Source organism: Oculina patagonica, chromosome 1 (assembly GCF_052425735.1).
Source record: "Oculina patagonica isolate OP01 chromosome 1, crgOcupat, whole genome shotgun sequence".
NCBI classification, from domain to species: domain Eukaryota; kingdom Metazoa; phylum Cnidaria; class Anthozoa; order Scleractinia; family Oculinidae; genus Oculina; species Oculina patagonica.
The window spans coordinates 29,347,499-29,366,018 of NC_135758.1; the positions used below are offsets into that span (position 1 = coordinate 29,347,499).

At 39.1% G+C, this 18,520-nt stretch overlaps 2 protein-coding genes across 2 annotated transcripts in view; one reads left to right on the forward strand and one right to left on the reverse strand.

The window, feature by feature from the left end:
* Window positions 1-13,237, forward strand: part of LOC144662686 (phosphatidylinositol 3-kinase catalytic subunit type 3-like) — a 28,620-nt gene extending 15,383 nt beyond the window's left edge. Inside the window, exons 9-29 of the mRNA XM_078523547.1 lie at window positions 391-495; window positions 609-701; window positions 1,321-1,377; window positions 1,868-1,996; window positions 2,855-3,002; window positions 3,353-3,402; window positions 3,689-3,759; window positions 4,281-4,374; window positions 4,808-4,924; window positions 5,420-5,537; window positions 5,702-5,778; window positions 6,296-6,367; window positions 6,652-6,721; window positions 6,924-6,994; window positions 7,326-7,410; window positions 8,633-8,707; window positions 9,266-9,351; window positions 9,531-9,613; window positions 10,183-10,273; window positions 11,110-11,235; window positions 11,818-13,237. Coding sequence (XP_078379673.1) covers window positions 391-495; window positions 609-701; window positions 1,321-1,377; window positions 1,868-1,996; window positions 2,855-3,002; window positions 3,353-3,402; window positions 3,689-3,759; window positions 4,281-4,374; window positions 4,808-4,924; window positions 5,420-5,537; window positions 5,702-5,778; window positions 6,296-6,367; window positions 6,652-6,721; window positions 6,924-6,994; window positions 7,326-7,410; window positions 8,633-8,707; window positions 9,266-9,351; window positions 9,531-9,613; window positions 10,183-10,273; window positions 11,110-11,235; window positions 11,818-11,832 — 1,833 coding nt within the window. The 3' untranslated portion in view covers window positions 11,833-13,237. The remainder of the gene's footprint in view (window positions 1-390; window positions 496-608; window positions 702-1,320; window positions 1,378-1,867; window positions 1,997-2,854; window positions 3,003-3,352; window positions 3,403-3,688; window positions 3,760-4,280; window positions 4,375-4,807; window positions 4,925-5,419; window positions 5,538-5,701; window positions 5,779-6,295; window positions 6,368-6,651; window positions 6,722-6,923; window positions 6,995-7,325; window positions 7,411-8,632; window positions 8,708-9,265; window positions 9,352-9,530; window positions 9,614-10,182; window positions 10,274-11,109; window positions 11,236-11,817) is intronic.
* Window positions 13,238-13,497: 260 nt separating this feature from the next.
* Window positions 13,498-18,394, reverse strand: LOC144663083 (polyamine-modulated factor 1-like). The gene is made up of 6 exons (XM_078524022.1): window positions 18,228-18,394; window positions 17,948-18,053; window positions 16,789-16,892; window positions 15,694-15,787; window positions 14,039-14,143; window positions 13,498-13,740 (listed from the first exon to the last, which is right to left on the reverse strand). The coding sequence occupies exons 1-6, from the start codon at window positions 18,383-18,385 to the stop codon at window positions 13,642-13,644; spliced, it is 666 nt and encodes a 221-aa protein (XP_078380148.1). The 5' UTR covers window positions 18,386-18,394; the 3' UTR covers window positions 13,498-13,641.
* Between the last annotated feature and the right edge of the window lie 126 nt (window positions 18,395-18,520).

Consider the following 18,520-nt stretch of genomic DNA (forward strand, 5'->3'; position numbering starts at 1 on the left):
ACAAGTAAACTGTTGACATTATAGAATGTGAAGCTTTAAACAAAATTCTAGTTGACAAAAACGCATGTACATAGAAAATTTTTATATAGTGAAGAACAAAGCCCAATTTTTTAAGGAAACATTTTATAGTTAAAGGTTTAAACATCGGACATTGTTTTCATCCCCCCCCCCCCCTTAAAAGAAGTACTATGCTTAAAAATTGTGGCTAGTAGAAAAGAAGTTTTGGCTAGTGAAATCAAAGCTGTCACTAGCCACTTGGCTAGTTAGCAAAAAAGTTAGTCTCGAGCCCTGAAACTTGGACTACAGCTTATCTATGTGGCTTATATGTGAGTGGAGTACTAATTTGATGGTAATAAGTGATAACACAAGTGTATGTTGCTTCATTTTCAGGAAAACCTGGTTGAGTTGAAGCATCACAAGCTTGTGAGAAGTATCAGGAGTGGAACAGTCTCGCGGGAGCTTAAACCAAATGCGAAAACAAGGGATCAGCTAAATGTATGAATAAAACCTTATTATTTTCCAATAGGGTTATACATTATTAAGTTAACTGTTAATGCAGTTATGACTGGTAATTAAATTAATATTAATGTTATTGATCTTTTATCTAGCAAATTGTTGGTTACCCATCTACCAAAGTGCTGACATCAGAAGAAAAAGACTTGGTGTGGCAGTTCAGATTTTATCTCACTAATCAAAAAAAGGTAAATGTACAATAAAATATTATTAATAATGTATCATTCGAAAACTTGATACCCCCTTTATAAGGCTAAAAAACTTATTAATATTTGTAAGACTGTTTCTTGGTTAATGCAGTTTGCAGAGACTCTAATCTCTGCTATTAGATAACAGAACTTGATCTTCGGTCTTCAAATAGCCAGGGAAAAAGATTCTGGTTAATGGCCATGACAAGAAATATTTAATACAGTTAAAACTATTATAAGCTAACCCCGAGTTCGGGATGAGTAAATAGTGTCCATTACGAGGAGCTGGCAAGTTACGAGTATGGTTCTCATAGAAAACAAGGGCGAGTAGTCTTGACTAATAAATTAGTAGAAACTCTTAAAGGAGCTTGCAGTCCAAAACTTACAATTTTACCGATACATACGGGATATAGAAGACAAATGTAATGAAGAAAAATTAATCTTTAACATTAATATTTTGATGAACGGCGGTGTGATGGTGATAAAAAATTTTCTGTCAGCAAATAGAAAACAGTGGGAGAATCCAAGGTCAGATTCGCGGATTTCCTGGAGTAAAATAGAACTAGGACTGAGTTTTTACTAGATTTTCAAGCATCCATTCTTTTTTAAAAACTTGCAGGCACTGACCAAGTTTCTCAAATGTGTTGATTGGAGTCAGCCACAGGAGGCCAAACAGGTGAGCAGCATCCTCCTTGGGGGGGGGGGGGGTGGTGAATGGTCCTTCTAAAAATGTGTTCTGCAAAATGTTTGCCAAATTCCAGGGGTCTTGTCATCTCGTATTTTTATGGCGGGCCCGCCGCGCTGGGGAGCCGGCCCAGCGCCGCGCGCACCACCCCCCAGAGACCTGACAGCAGTGACACGAGACATGTGTCTCCCTGCTTTGAATTATCCCAACATAAATATGTTAATTTGTAACCATTAAGTACTGTCAGTTCTCACTATAACAGACACCTTTGGAACCACAATAAATTATTTTGTGTCTGTAATTACAGAAGTATGTAATAGCAATTAATAAAAGTTATTTTTAGTAATCCCCATTCGCTGGGACTTCAACTTCTGTCTGTAATAGTGATTATTGTTGAATAATCCCCGAGACGATTGAGGTGTCTGTAGTAACAGCAAAATGTCTGCAAGGCTAGAGTTGACTGTATTGTTGTCTAATCCAGGCTCTAGAGCTTTTAGGAAAGTGGAACCCAATGGATGTTGAAGATGCCCTGGAATTGTTGTCATCTCAGTTCACCAACAGAGCAGTCAGACAGTATGCTGTCTCAAGGCTCAAGGAGGCTAATGATGATGTAAGCATAAATAATGAGACTCACAATAAATATGTTTTGTTGAATTGTCAAGTGACTGACTGTAACAAGGAAGCAACTGGAGACAGAAAACTTATTCAGGTCAGCACCATGATACTGCGTGGGCTCAACGATGTTTTCCATTTCTTCTGAGCTGTGTGTGCTTATACAGAACTTTCTTGTGCTGTTTTGAAATAAACTAAGTTATAATCACAGTAAGGGTCGACATCAACCTGATGAAGGGCTAAGCCTGAAATGTTGATGAATTTTACATTAAAACTTAAACAAAAAATAATAATTTTATTCCTAGTATTTCAATTGTTAGTTCCTTTTTTGTAACATTAAATTGATTTTGTGTTATAAGTGTCACACATCACTGTGAATTCAACTCTTGAATTCATTTAATTGTCTTCTGACTGACTGGCCAACTGGCCGTCGACTGACCGATTGACCGACTGACGGCCGACGAGCCGACCGACCAACCAACCGACCCACCCACCGACCAACCAACCGACCAACCTGCCAACATGTTCCCACCTCCCTACATGTGTACCTTCCTGCTTATGAACTGACAAACCAACCAATGTGGCCTGTCAGGGGGGTTCGCGTGTCGTTTTTTTAATTTTAAAATTTTGTTTTGTCTTTTTTTTTCTTTTTTTTTGTCGCTGTGGGTAATTAAATTGAAGAAAAATTTTTTTTCTTTTTTGGAATTTATTTTTTTCCAAAAGGGTTTTTTTTTTTCTCTTTTTTTTTTTTTTTTTTCTCTTTTTTTGGGCCCTCTCCTTCTCCGTTTTTCCCCCGGGCGGGCCCCCCCCAACGGGGCGCAGTCACTTAAGGCTCACATGTATTTTTTGCTTGTAGGACCTGCTGCTTTACCTTCTTCAACTTGTCCAAGCATTGCGTTATGAAGCATTATCAGATGAGGAAGAGAAGCTAACAGAGAACACAGTTGACAGTCTACTCCAAGACAGCATTGAAAGCCAAACTGCTGAGACAATACCAACGCAAGGTTAAACATTTATAAGAACAGGGCTTGAGACTAACTTTTCAACTCACTGGTTTACTGGCTAGTGACATGTCAGATTTTACTAGCCAAAAGTAGTTTTTCACTAGTCAGGTATATTGATTTCTATCAAGAACAGTTGACTTTTCCAAGTTTTTCACTAGCCAAATGGTTAGTAAGAATGCTAAACCTGGTAGCCAAAACCTAAATTTTAGTACTTAGCCTTTGGCTAGTTGGCTACCGTTAGTCTCGAGGCCTGAAGAATGATGTTCATAACAGTTATAAAAGTCAGGTAATATTTGGCTGAATAGCGCTATAAGCATGTGATTATAATGATCATGTTTCTCCTTTCTCAGATGTTGAACAGATGAAGCTTAGTACAACTACAGTTAAAGATATTGAAGAGGTACATAAACAGATAATTATTTTATTTATGATATTACAGACTAAAGAAAGAACAGGACTTTTCAAAAAATTATAGGATGCACTGTTCAAATAATGCTGTATCAACATTGCCAAGCTATGACACTGTCAGCTACAATGAGATCTAAAAATATCAGTGAAAGTTTTTGGCAACTTTTGGCAAAAATGAAAGCTTGCATGCTACCATGAAGTGTATACCAGTAAGAATTATTTAGTGTATAATTATATCAAATTAGCTCTAAAACTAACCATTGACTGTTTATACACAGGATTCAGATTTGGCCTCATTTCTTATTTCAAGAGCTTGCAGAAGTGATACATTAGCAAATTATTTCTACTGGTAAGGTGTAATTAATTGAATTACAATAAATACTGTCTTGTAAATACAGTCAAACCTCCTAGAGGGAACAGCCTAATTTGTCAAGACAATTTTTGATAAATGGCAACCACGGCACTCCTGATTCTGACTAGCAACATACCTTATTATAGGAATATAACGAAACATTTTAACAACGCGAACAAAATTTACGCGTAATAAAATTAACGCGAATTTAAGAAAAGTTCTGGTTAAATCCTTATAGTAAAAAAGTTAACGTCAATTAATTAATGCGATTTGATTTGTATTGTTAATTTCCTATAATAAGGTAGTCAACCCTGCATACATGTACTACGTAATTATTCTTTCAAAGGGTGTAACTGAAGCCTCAACTCAATATAAACAACTATTTGCCAATGAAATAAGATCTTGGTATAAAGTATGCATACTGTCAAGGGGTTTATTTAAAGCCAAAAGCTCTTTCTGCTGGTGTGGTACCTAATTACTGGTATGTACGCTGACTATTTGTCTCTTATTAACAATAGGTATTTACTGGTGGAATGTAATGAAGACAAAGAAACAAAGGAAGGAGCAATGTACTTAAATGTCATGAGGAGATTCAGCCAGGCGTTGATGAAGGTAAGTTTTACACAATTATTCTACTTAGTTTGTGTGTGATTCCTTGTTTTGACAGCTGTCAATTGACCATAACATGAATGTCCAATATCAGAGATGTAAGGTGATATCAACCTTAACATTTACCAAGGTGGCAGCCGCAACCACGGAGAAGCCACTGTGGAGTGAGCACAGCGCCCCAAACCAGCCGCAGCCACGACAACCATGACGGTCACCAGAAAAATCAAAGCAGGCCCCGCAGCAGCAACTCCCAGGAGGGGCCGCCGCGCCCCGGGCCACGGGGCACCCCACTAAACACCACATGTACCGACTTTTAAACACTAAGTTTTGTATGGGAATTATGAACTAAATTTAAGATGTGTCCGTACTGAGCTGCTTGCCGAACAAACCAGGGATTTTAACCAAAAAACTGTCTGTTTTTTTTTTTTTTTTACAGGGTGGATGGGAGTGTACAGTTAGACGGAATATGTTGGGCAAACAACAGCAATTTGTCAATCATATTGTCAGACTTATGAAGGAAGTTTCTCAGTATGGTGGCAATCGTAACAAAAAGGTTAGTCATGTCGAATGTTGTGCGGCAAGGTGTGGGGCATAATGGTTAGCATGTCGGAGTGGGGTCACTGTATTGTGTTTTTGGGCAAGACACTTTGGTACTCTCATAGTGCCTCTCTTCACCCAGGTGTATAAATGGGTACCAGCGAATTTAATGCTGGGGGTAACATTGCGGTGGATGCTAGCATCCTATCCAGGGGGGAGTAGAAGTACGAGTTCGTAGTTGCTCAATGCTTCTGAAACCAGTTTAAGCTCTGGCAGTATGGGCCGCTAGGCTCGACGCTGACTTTACCTTTAATCTTTACCTGACAAAGATGCTGTGGGTGGGGAGGATCCTGTGATGGACTAGCATCCCACCGAGGGAGAGTAGACACCCGCATAGTCACTTCGTAATAATGTACAGAAACTGGGATAACCTCAGGTGGTGTGCTCAACATTATCCCAAGCACATGCTTAACCTTGTCAATTTGTAATGGCTTTTGCTATTTGTTGTTAGATTCACAGATTAAGAGAGCTGCTTGATGTCCCTGAGCTGACCACATTTGGGCCAATTCCTTTGCTCCTTGACCCAGAAATCAAAATCAAGGGCATCGTAGTAGGAACCCCAGAGGAAAGTATGTGACTCTTGTTGTGAAATTAACTTTCAACCAGTTTTAAATTCCATCTTCTTTTTTGGGTTAAGTAAAAACCTCATGGTTTGCTCTAAAACCCACAGAGATAGCTAAGTGACTGTAGCTAAATAAATCATTACAATTAAGTGAATTATGTTCTTTTCCAGAAAAAGCCTGGCTTTTCAAGAGCCACCTCATGCCTGCTAAACTTACCTTTAGAACCTTGGATGATCAAGAATATGTTGTAAGTGGTAAACTTGCTTTAACTGTAAACAGAACTGTGTAAATTATCAGTCTAGCAGGAAAATTTTTGCATTATATAATCGATGGCAAGGACAAGGAAGTTGCATATCAATTATAATGGTTTGATTTTGTAACAATTAAGGCCAAGTTTATAATCAATAAATTGAAGGTTAGGGCTTTAAGTAGATGTCCATATTTTCTTTTTAGCTATTTTAGGTCTTGTAATCCCACTAGCCATATAGGATGTCAATCAATTGAAACAGTTTTATTTCCCAGTATTACAACCAAATCTGCTTTCCAAATTTTCAAAGTCTCAAACCTGCAGAATTAGGTTTGCAGATCCCCTTGTAGATCAATCCTGAATGCTTCAAGCCCGGTGTGTCCCTTGTGCATAAGTTGCAATATTGAGTTTAAGAAATTTACAATATTTTAACCAGTTATCGAGATATTGATAACTTTAGTAAATCTATTGACAATTATAATAGTATTTTGATGACTGCCATTCCTTTCTCTGACAGACAATTTTTAAGAATGGTGATGATTTGCGGCAAGATCAGCTGATTCTTCAAATGATAAGACTCATGGATAAGGTAAACAGCCAATATGTAATCTCAGAGATCAAAATTTTTGATAAAACAGGTAAATAACTGGAAGTTGTGTACCTATACAAATACAAGTAAAACTGCTGTTTACCCCAGGGAAATGCATTGGTCATTTGGTAGCATAATTAATAATCCCGACCTTATGGTATTCTGAAAAATAATTGGGGTGTCTTTAGGCCACTATTAAATAAAGGCGTCAGGGTTTGGTATGTTTGTCCACACACTCATTTGCTTGGTTTTGTTGTTGTTTACATATTACATTTATTTTGCAGCTTTTAATGAAAGAAAACTTGGATTTAAAGTTGACTCCATACCAGGTGTTGGCAACAAGTGGAAATCAAGGTCAGTGTCTTTTTTTTTTTTTTTCTTTTTTAAATTGGATTTTGTCAGCTTAACTTAATGTAGATGTGTGTAATAAGTGATTCTTTCTTCAACATACCATCCCCCTTCCCAGGTAGTCAAAAATTCACTGATGTTGTAAGATACGTTTTTGAGAAATGTTTTTGCAATAGCAGCATACCGTACCAATAATTTTTTTTTCTAGGTTTTGTACAATTCATAGATTCCACTCCTGTTGCCGAAGTGTTAGACAAAGATGAAGATAGAAGTATACAGGTATGGGAAATATTGCTACAACCTACAGTTGTATGAGAATTTTTCCCTATTGTTGTAGTTATGAATCCAGGGCCGTACCTAGCAGGGGGGCAGAGGGGACAGTTGCCCCGCCAGGAAAACTAAATTTCTAACATAGTGTTTGATTTTTCTGAGCTATTTCTTGTAGCTATATTGGAGTTTGCCCCCGCAGCAGATTTTAGCGGAGTTTGCCCCTGCAGACAAAAAATCCTAGGTACGGCCCTGAAATCTCATCAATGCCATGTGTCTTTAATATGGCTGTGTTGGCAGTTCAATAAAGAAAGTTTTCTGGTTAATCTTTTTTCCTATGCAGAACTATTTTCGCAGACATGCTCCATGTGAAAGTGCACCTCTGGGAATCAGTCCAGAGGTAATGGACACTTACGTTAAAAGCTGTGGTAAGTTCAAAACATGCATGCTGATAACAAAAAGTCTTCATTGGCAAGAACACCTTTCTCCATTAGCCTTGTTTGGGGTTTGAACGCTAGCTAGGGTCACTGTGTTATGTTCTTGGGCAAGGGACTCTATGTTCACAGTTCCTCTCCCTAACCTTTTAACCGGTGACTGACATTTGCATACTGCAGACCGGAATCTGCAGACTTAAAATGTACATCATGTTTACAAGCTGACCATAGTGTTATTCAGGTCTGCATAATCTACGAGCCAGCAGGCCATGCGAGACACCATGTGAGGCATGCAAGCCATGACTAATAAAATTATAAAAATACCAGCTCATGTCACTTTGCAAACCTCTTTATTTGATTGGTCTTGGATGTCAAATTAAATTTTGGAGTTGGAATTATGGGCTCGGCTGGATTGTGAGGTTTGCTTGCGGTTAGCTCCACTTCATTTTGCTTGTTGTTAGTTCCGCCCCTGTTTGCTTGCAGTTGGCTCCACTCCAGTTTGCTTCTGGTTAGTTTCACTCCAGTTTGCTTGCAGTTAGCTTTCACACAGGTTTGCTTGTGGTTAGTTCCACCCTGGTTTGCTTGTGGTTAGTTCCACCTCGGTTTGCTTTTATTTGTTGGTTGGGGCAACACTATCATACAGTGATATATTTAAGCTTATAGCATAAACTTTAGTGCGGCGTAACAGACGTAAAAAGCAGCCTTGAGTGGTTCGCGTGGCTCGCACCGTAGCTCGCATGGCTCGCTGGCTCGCAGATCTATAAGACTCGTGTTATTCAGACTAACCAAGCACTATTCAGACAATTAGAGTGGAAGTCTACAATTCTGCAGTCTGTATTTGTCAGACAGGAGTATAAATTGGTATTGCCAAACTGTTAACAATGAAAATAGCATTCAGATTTAGTAAAGTGCCATTGAACCATATGGGAAATAAAAATTTGTTATTATGATCCCATTTTGAGACCAATAAAGTTGATAGATTTAGATTCAGGTAGAGTAGCAATACTCCTAGTCACTTCTTGCTACTAAAACCAAGATATTTTAGCTCTAGCAGCGTTTGCCATTTTGGCCAAAGTACAGACTTAAACCATAGGGGCATGTGTTTGCTTAAATGTGTTTTGCTAGAGGCACAGGTTATTGTGACCTAGTGCAACATGAACACAAGTGCAACAAATCTGACAATTTTTGCTGACAGAGATTTTTTTTCTATATATAGCTGGGTATTGTGTTATTACATACATCCTGGGTGTTGGAGATAGACATCTGGACAATTTACTTCTTACAAAATCAGGTAACAATAATGCAGTTTTAAACCTTCCTGATATTAATAATTTATTGCTGATAATTCACCCCCATGGAAACGGGTTGGCAAAATGAAACAGATGATACTTTTAACTATTTATAGTGGCCCATGCATTTGGTTGATTTGACTTTTCAAGTTGTATTTTAGTATATACATTCAACTCTCGCCTTGCGGACACCCCGCTATTGCGGACACTCACTATTACGAACAAAATCCAGATCCCCGGCGTAAGAGGTTTTACTGGAAATGACTCCCGCTATTACGGACTCTCGCTATAACGGACACTAAACGACGCCCTGAGCGTGTCCGCTATAATGAGAGTTGACTGTATATGTCAAGGTGTATTGCCATATATTTTTTTGTGTGTGTTCAACGCATCAATTGAAGCAAGGGTCTGTACAAAACCAATAGAGGGCTGATATTTTCATGGTCTCATGCTAATTATGTCTATATCCCAGCCTGTAAAGAAGAGTAAGGAGGTTCTCTTTGCCAGTCATCATTTTATTGTTTTGTTCTTGTTAACTGTGTTTTACTATTTTTCATTAGGGAACTTGTTTCACATTGACTTTGGTTACATTCTTGGAAGAGATCCTAAACCATTACCACCACCAATGAAGCTGAGCAAAGAAATGGTAAAGAAAACCACTATCTATTTAATGAGAATATCGCAATATGCTATTGCTCAACAGTAAACAAAACAGGAACTTGCAATACAGAACTATTTCTTCTAGCATGCTCCTCCTGTACGTTGCAAAAGGTGAAATGCCAAGTGAATATTGTCTGACTCAGAATCATTTTGTCTTGTGTTCAGGTTGAAGGTATGGGAGGTGCATCTAGTGAGTTTTACCAGACATTCAGAAAACAATGTTTCACAGCTTTCCTCCACTTGAGAAGGTAAATAATATTACCGTTGTTATTGTATGGTTAGCTCCATGAGTAGGCAAGAGAAACCATATCCTGCACTCAGGCTTTTAGCCAGGATTTATTTAGTGGGAGTTCAAAATTTTTACAAGGCATGGCTTTGTCCCCATAGGAGGGTTTGAGGAGCATGCAAGGTGTTTTTCTGCAATTATGAGTGCAAAGGTGTCTAAAGATTTCCAAATTTGCTAAAAAAAAGCCTCTGTATACCGTTATTCATTATATATGTGGTATTAATTTTCTCTGAAAAGTGGCCGTCCATAGGACTCCTGGACACCCACCTGGCTAAAAGCCAGCCTGCACTGTCGTCATTGGCAGTTGGCGTGCCAGATCACGCCATCTTGCCCAAATGGAATTGCTTGCTGTTGCTAGGTTCCCCACGTGGAAGTTATTTGTTACCTACTAAGTCAGTGTAAGCTTTCATTGAGGACAGACAAAGAGAGGCATCTTAAATGCAGATGATAATTTTGTATTAACAGTATTGGTACATTCACCATAACAAAATTTGCAAAGTTCTGTCAATTCTTGTTGTATCTTGCAAACAGACATGCCAACTTGATTTTGAACCTGTTTTCTCTAATGGTGGATGCAAATGTACCAGACATTGCACTAGAGCCTGACAAAACTGTGAAAAAGGTGAGCCTTTGCTGATGCTTAAATGAAGCAGGGCCTCATTGAAGAAGTAGTAGCATACATGAATGTTTAAATTGCTGTTTGTCACTCTTTTAAACATTACAACTCTTTTACCCCACGAGTCAGGGTTCCAGATAAGTTTTTAAGGTGAGGTGTGAGAGGCGGCGGAGCGTTTTGGAACGTGGGGGGCTAAGACTGTCCCAAAAATACTCGGCAAGTTTTTATATTTGGAGCAACTTTTTTCCGTTCTATCAACCTTTTGTTTTTTGAAGATTTTCTAGACCGAAGCTTTCCGAAGATTCTCCTATTGTTGTTCGAAGGCCATACAAAAGTTTCCGATCATTTTTGAACTTTTCCGAAGATAAAGAAATTTTCCGAAGACTTTCAAGGGAGTTTCGAAGATGTTTGAACTCACTCACGAGATGGAATACACTGTATCTTGACAAACCAATTTTACGCTGCGCTCGAGCTATTTTCAGCACCAAAACGTGGGGGGGGGCACAGCCCCCCAAATTTTCGTTTGGGGAGGGCTACAGCCCCCCTGCTCTACCGCCTATATAGATGGGTGTCAACAAGGAATTCAAGTGGGTAAAATTCCCACTGCTCCCAACAAATTGTTAGAAGTTTTCAGATAGCTGGAGGTTTTCAACTTGAGACTCTCCCTCCTGTCTGGAACACTGGGACTGCCAAGTTTATGACTTTTAACTAAGTCTTAAAAATTTATAGATGGAGAAGTGAACTAAAAAAATTGTTATCTACTGAATACATAACCTGAGATCATTAAAGTTTTTATCCTATTTTTTAGTGTTCAACTAATAATTGTTGAATAATTTTCTTAGGTTCAAGATAAATTTCGTTTGGACCTGAGTGATGAGGAAGCAGTCCAGTACCTACAGTCACTTATTGATGAAAGTGTCACAGCTATGTTACCTGTTGTGGTAGAACAAATTCACAAGTTTGCTCAGGTCAGTCAGTTTAATTTTAACTACTTTTTATTAATTTATTTTGCTTAACAAAGTAAAGAACTACAGTAGCTAGTGCTGCGAAAGAAGCAACACTAATAACATTTAGGAATCTACCTCCTCCTCATGTGCTTTGCACTTTTGCTACGTACAAAGGCGAGCACCAAGCACGCTATGTTTTTCTAAAGGTTTCTATTCCTTCGGTTGGTATCCTTAGAGCCACTGTTAGAGTTCTGTTTACAAATTGAAAACCCAACTTAGGTGATCCCATTTTGATAAGCTATCCTGGGGCAGATCCAGGTCATTCAGAAACTGGAGGCTGTAGAAGTTGCCATGAGAGCAGAGCTTAACCTTGCACTAATGCCACAACAACCTAGAACAACTGTAAACGTAAAAACAACAACGACAAAAAGGAAAAGAAAATGGGACTGCAACTCACTCAGCCCCATCCCTGTTCTCAGCCAGGGTGAGCCGAGTGAGCCTTAGCCAAAATGATAAAATGTTTTCGTATTTGAATGTTGTTTAGTTTTATGTGGTACAAATCAACATTAAGTAACGGAAATGCATTGTTTTATTTATTTGCAGTATTGGAGGAAATGATTAAGAAGTGATGCCTTATTGCAAGAGGTTGTGAAATTGTGATTCTACAGGTCTCATATCAAGAGTTCATTTTAAAGTTTGTCAACTGTGTACTGTTGCAGTCAAGTAACTTGAGCTGTTTGGTTTTCATGAGGATTGCTTGGAATGAGTCGGGGATGGACACTACACAGTACAATGCAGATCTACACCATCCATAAAATAATAGTGTTACTATAATGCTCTGACAAAGTATTAAATACTTTACAGTCAGAATGCTATCCCATAAGACTAGACGTTTTAAGACCTCTGGTGTGAATTAAACATAAATTATGATGCCAGTGGATGCTAATAATTGCATAGATTACAAAGATGAATAATATGAGAAATTACATAATCACACTATGGCATCAGTGTATTGAATTTTGTTCATTTAGGTGTCAATCAAGTCCCCTAGTTAGCATCCAAATTCTTCTTTCTGTTGTTCACTAGTTTCTGCAGCTTTTCTTGGGAGAATTTAGTTCTTTATTAAGATGTCTTACTTAACAAAACAAGCCCTTATTGTCATAACCTACTTACTATAATTTGTAATGAAAATGTACAGAAAAGTCTGATCAATGACTGGACCTCATTTTTCTTAGGCCATAAAAGCACTTGAAGAACAGTTATAGTATAGTGCAATGCAACTAACTAAGGGAACTTAAACCATCAGTCTATTCCATCTAAATACTACAAAAATTATTTATTAAATTAAAAAACTAACTATGTTAAATTAACAATCAATTAGTGATTTTCTTTTTAAAACAGCTTGGAAAATAAGAGTGAGAAAGGGGTTATTGTGTATAATGTGTGATTTGGACAAAATATACAGTTCAATCCCGATAACTCTACCCTTCAAGGGAAATCGGAAAAGGTTCAAGTTGTTGGGGGTTCGAGTTTTCGAGGGTAAAATTAGTAAGAAAATTACCTGAAGGGGGATTGAAAAAGGTTTGGGTTTACAGAAGGTTCGTGTTATTGAGGATTCAAGTTATCGAGATTCGACTCTATAAGTGTAACACATGACATGAATTACAGTAGAAAGGTTATTGTATGTGAAGCATGAAAAATATCACTGCAAGAAACAGGATGATCACAACCCTCCTTTGCCACCCTAGGAAATGTATGGTAAGACTAACAAAGAGTCCTAGTCTATATGTGTACATACCACAGACATTAGGCCTAGGAGTCCAGTGATCAGGCTATAAATACAATATAAACTAGACAACAACTAGTTGTACCTTTGAAAGTCATGGTATTTATTTGAAAGAACAGACTAGTATTGGAAATGTTGGTTATAATTAATAGTTGTACTATATTACAAAAATAAAATTAAGTCATTATATACAGAGTATTTTGGTAAGTGAAAAAGCAATAAAGAGATGAAACAAACTGTTTGTACCTGATCAAACTTGTCTCATATATGCAGTCCAATCATAACCAACCCTCCAAGTTAAGACCATTTTAGTCGCCATGGCGACTAAAATTTTGGAGCGGGACTAATGAACCAAGGTCGCCAGCCTGGCGACTAAAATTGGGAGGAATGATTGAAAGCATCAGCTAATTTGGTGACAAATTCACTGGCGAAGAAACTTGAGTAGTTGGTGGCAAATGGCCACTAAGGAAAAAAATAAACTTGGAGGGTTGATAACAGAAACACTGTAATCGTATTTACTGCGATAATTTAGACTTAAACGACTACCATATTCTGTAGAGTTAAGTTACTGGAATTGTTTTTCCTCTAGTAATTGTTTCATTTGATGCAATGGCACCGCTTTTAAATTTTAATTTCCAAAGCTAATTCGAGTTCTCTATAATCTTTTCATCTCTGTGTGAGAGTAACAGAGACTGTTCACGGAGTGCTGTTAAGTTTTTTTCTTCACAGTATTCTGCTGCCTGTGAAAACCAAAACAATACAAAGTTAAAATAATCATTCAATGCTTACTATTGCTGGCTTGCAACTGACGTGCAGGAGCCATGCTGGTGGACAAGAACAAAGTGTTTCCCTCGGCTGGGAATTTTACTTTTTCATCATGCAAATTCTGAAAAAATATATTGTTTTGTCCACCAATAATAATGGCCCCTTGTCACATGGTTGCAACATGGCAGTGACACATCTCCATCAGTTATAAAACAAACCTAATGATTCACTGATCCATTTGAAATAAAAGAGAAAAAGAGGATTAATTCTCACCTCTCTTAAGTCAGTTGTTTTTTCACTTAGTCGTCTCTCGCTTTCTACCAATTTCTCCCTCTTTGGTAAGACTTCCCCTTTTAGCCTTTCATTGTCTTTTTCAACCTACCGGTAAGAAGATTGAACAGAACAACTTTATTGAAAGCCATTTGAGAAATAGAACTACAAAGTTTTAGTCAACATGAGCAACAATAGTCCAGTTGCAGTCCTCCCTGTTATGTAGTGTTGTGTGTCGGAGAGGGAATTGTTGCATGACAGAGAGGGCAGCTGTTGTCTAAGAAACAAGACAACTGTGATTTAACCTGTAAACTTCTATCCATACTTATTAACCATACAAGGAATGTACTCGGAAAATATTGGTCTGAGGTCTTAACAGTACAGACCAAGTGCAGCAAGGTCTGTACAGAAAAGACCATGGGGCCAACATTCTTGTAATACAGTCCTGAGCAAACTTGAGTTTACAATAAGACATTTAGAACATGGCTGAAAAGATTTTTACAGATATAAGTGGAAAGCAGAAACTGAAAGGATAAAAAGAAGGGAATTCTGACCAAGGACCCATCGGGTGGCCACTTCTTAAACATATAAAAAGTACAAGAAAGTTTTTCACAGGAGTCAAGTTAATTTTTTCACTTTTGTAAGCGCCATTACAATGCATGAATTCTAGTGTGATAATTCGGGACAATATCCAGTCCAACACCTATTACGAACACCTTGTTATTGCGGACAGGAATTGAAGTTTCGGCGAATAAGAATTTCTAAAAATAACTCCCGCTACTACGGACTTTCTCTATTGTGGACACAAAATTGTGGTCCCAAAGGTGGCCGTTACAGTAAGAGTTGACTGTAGTTTTAAATAGATTTGTGGGTAGTGTCTCAGAATGATTGTTGTTTTGGTGCAGAGTCGAACTAAACCACTACCAAACTGAGATGCTATAATTATCTCTGTAGAGTTATTGTTCATCAGCAGTATGGAATGTTTGGATTAAATATCAAACATCTCCCTCATAGAGAATGAATTTGAGTGTGGTAGTACTAAGAAAAATGTCTGTTTCCTCGTATAGGGCAGCAGGGTAGTTAAATAAATATCTTTAAGGGCCTCTTCATATGATCCCGGTTGACCGGGCTGGCCCAGTTACCGAGACTCGGCTCACCCTATTTTCTTGTAAAATTTTGGATGTGTTCTAGAGAAGGGGGCCAGCCCGTACCGAATCTCGGTTTCTGCAACCGAGACCGACAAGGGAGATACCCAAGAACGCCCGCCCGGCGCCGGGACGCAACGAGAAAATAGCTTCCCTTTCGTATGGGCGGTCCAAATGGTTATTTTGCCGATATATTTCCACTTCAGAAATATGCGAAAGCTATTAATAAAGTTACATGGGCAATAAAGCTCGAGGGAGAGCAACTTATGTCGCCATTTGCCTCGCGAATTTTATCCCCGTCAACGGGCTAAAATTTTCCATATGAACAGAGGCCAAAATCCGTCCTGGTAACTGAGACAGCTCGTAAACCGGGCTCAAGTGTTTTGTATGCAAATACAAAGAGGTAAGAAAACAACTTCCAGATGATGCATAAGTTTGAAGATGATGAATGGAGTGGGAAGGCCAATATTATTTGTCTATGGAGGAAAATGATGGGCGGTAACTGCTTCCTACCTGTTGAAGGATGTGTGTCAGTTGATCCTTGTAAGCTAATTTAACTTGCATGACATGGTCAATAATATCTTTGTCTGGATCTCCTGAAGGCCTCCTGTATATTGTAGAAATTCAAATGAATTTATGACAATAAGTTTTTTTTTTTATTTTTAGAATTCTTAAAATTATAAGTATTAATTGAAGGGCAAGCGCAAGAAACGCATTGTGTTTTGGCCAAATTAAAAAATGTCACAAACGACTCCAAATTCGCATGCAAGTTCGTTTACGTGTGCACGATCCCGCTGATCAGTCGAGAAATACGATGAAAGGCGGCAAGCTACGTTCTCCACAGTCCAGAGTCGACACCGCGTATCCCCTGCGTTACTGTCCGGGAGGTGTCAGAGCCGCCAGAGACGCACGGAGGACATGACGCGATCACCTGAAGGTGTCACGTGAGAGGAAAGAGAGAAAAAAAAAATGGCCGTTTTTCCTGAAAATCATTGAAGCCTTGTAGGTCGCTGCCAGGTGTTGAAGGAAACCGACCGCAAGAATTCTGCCAGCGCGCGCGGGGAGGCCGCAAGAAAGCGAGCGGTCCGCCGAATCCGGCGCCCCGCCCACACAGCCGGAGCGGCCAAGCAAGGAACCCAACAACCGCAGCTCACACAAACAGATGCCCGAAACAACCAGCTACGGAGCTGCAAGCCGCGTGAAAGGCGCGATAAAAGGTGAGGTACTATCTACTCTTGGCTTACCCCTCCTCTTTTTGCGTTAGCGGGTTCGCGACTCCGAAAAGCTTCGTTTGTAAAAGAAAAGCAAGACGCGCCAAGCACCGCGGGGACTACAGGGAGTTTAGCCCGTGAACGCGGGAAATGGAGGGAATCATGGCCAAAACACAAAGTGCGTTTCTGCGCTTACGCCTTCAATTTATTTCTTACTTTAGGAACATAATGTTTTTCATGGTGAACCTGGAAACTAGCTTTTAGCTAAGTGTTCTAACCATGTAAAATAAAGTTATCTATCTAAGTGATAATGTGAATAATAATTAAAATAATAATAATAAAATTCATTTATTGAATTCCTATTTTAATAGTATAATAAAATTTGGAGAATAATTACCAAGCAGGTTGAGAGTCTTCTTTGTCAGAGGTTGCAACAATGCGGTCAAGCTCATTGAAGAAATATACCAGATCTTCCTGTTTAATCATCAAATCAATCTCTTTCTGTAATCAGAACACAGAAAACAAGGGTCAATGTATGGCGACTATTAAACTGACCAGTTACCATGAAAACAAAACACACTACAGCAAATAAAGCTCCCAACATTAAGTGCTATTACAGTGAACTTGATATTGACCAGTTCAAATTATAGTGGTTGGAATGCTTTGGTTTCTTGTGATTGGCACTCCATGGGGATTGATGGAATCCTTGGTACATCTTCATGGATTAGATTTGAAAAAAGGAATGAGGTATAGTACACCCCCCAAGGAAGGACAGATTCCAACACCCCAATTTTTTCCTGTCAACACCTTTGAAGTTTGCATTTGGGCAGTTTAAAATTTTGTTAGCTTCTTTGAAATTATATCTGACGGGCTCTGTAGCAGAGATCCCTCTTTTTTTTTTTTTTTTTTTTTTTTTGGGGGGGGGGGGTGAGGAGGGAGTGCAGGTTTGGTGTACAACAAATGCCGACTGCAGACTTGCAGAATTTCTTAAGTATAATATCAGGTAACTATTGCCATTATTGAGAGCTAACCATAAACAGGCTAACCAGAGCCTTTTTTCAGACTAACCAGAGCACTATTCAGGCTAACCAGAGTTGAAAGTCTGCAAGTCTGGAGTCTGCATTTTGCATTTCTCGCACACCGGAGGATAGTGTGGTGTTGTGTAGTGTAGAGGAACCACAATACACCTGTCAATGTTCACTCCAGGGTGGGGGGGGGGAGCAGACCCAGGGGAATTTGACATTTTCATGGAAGCCAGAGTCAAATTCCCTACCCCTGGGCACCTGGTGAATATCAAATTTCCACCCCTCCCAGGTTCTTTCGGCCATCCAAGATGGCAGCCATGTCAAATTCCTGGCCCAGGGCCAGTGCCCAGTGTCAAAATCCCTTCCCAGGGGAAAGTTGGCTGTCGATTTCCCAGGGTAGCCCCTCCCCCCCTCCCCCCCACCTTGGGGCTTAACATTTACAGGTGCATAAGGGTAGCCACACTTTTCACACCTCTTGCATCCCAAGCCCCTGATGGTGGCTCAATATATTTTGACCACAAATAAATGTACCTCTATGTTGTTCTGCAGGTGTTGCATCAGTTGTTCTGTGATACTTTTAAATTCAGCTGGGTTTCTTTCTTTAATTGCAGTGAAACAGCTAGCAAACTTCTCTTGGCTGCAAAAGGAAAGAAAGTCTCTGTTCAAAATTAGCTTTTAGAATTTTACTTGGAGCCCGTAGCTTGTTGATTTACTCCCTAATTTGCTTGAAAGTGAGAGTCAAACCATTCTACGGGAAATGGGAAGAATATTTGACTACCGCTATGTTCAATATTTCGTCTTTGCAGCTTACCTTCCAGCAGCCATAATTTTATCCAAGCATTTCTTCATTACTTTTCTAAAGAATAACATGCGTCTTCCCTCGCCCTCTTCCTGTTTCTCAAAGGATGAACTGTCCTTTTCTGACAAAGAATTCGATTCTAAACATGTCTCTTCAGTGATTGCCGCCATTTCGAAACTAAGTGCGCGCTCTTATTTCTCGGCCCAGGGACTCTCATCTGTATAAACATTTATGACGAAGCAGGGTGGGGTGGAAGTTAGGGTGGAAGTGGATTTAATAGCGAAGGAAAAGTAAAGAGGAAGATT

Bases quoted from the DNA above. Each gene is read 5' to 3' on its own strand.
- LOC144663083 (XM_078524022.1), bottom strand. From the start codon at position 18,385: ATGGCGGCAATCACTGAAGAGACATGTTTAGAATCGAATTCTTTGTCA. The intron at 16,893-17,947 runs GTACATTTATTT...TTCTGATTACAG, and splicing joins ACCTGCAGAACAACATAGAG to AAAGAGATTGATTTGATGAT. The intron at 15,788-16,788 runs GTAATTATTCTC...TACAATATACAG, and splicing joins GAAGACTCTCAACCTGCTTG to GAGGCCTTCAGGAGATCCAG.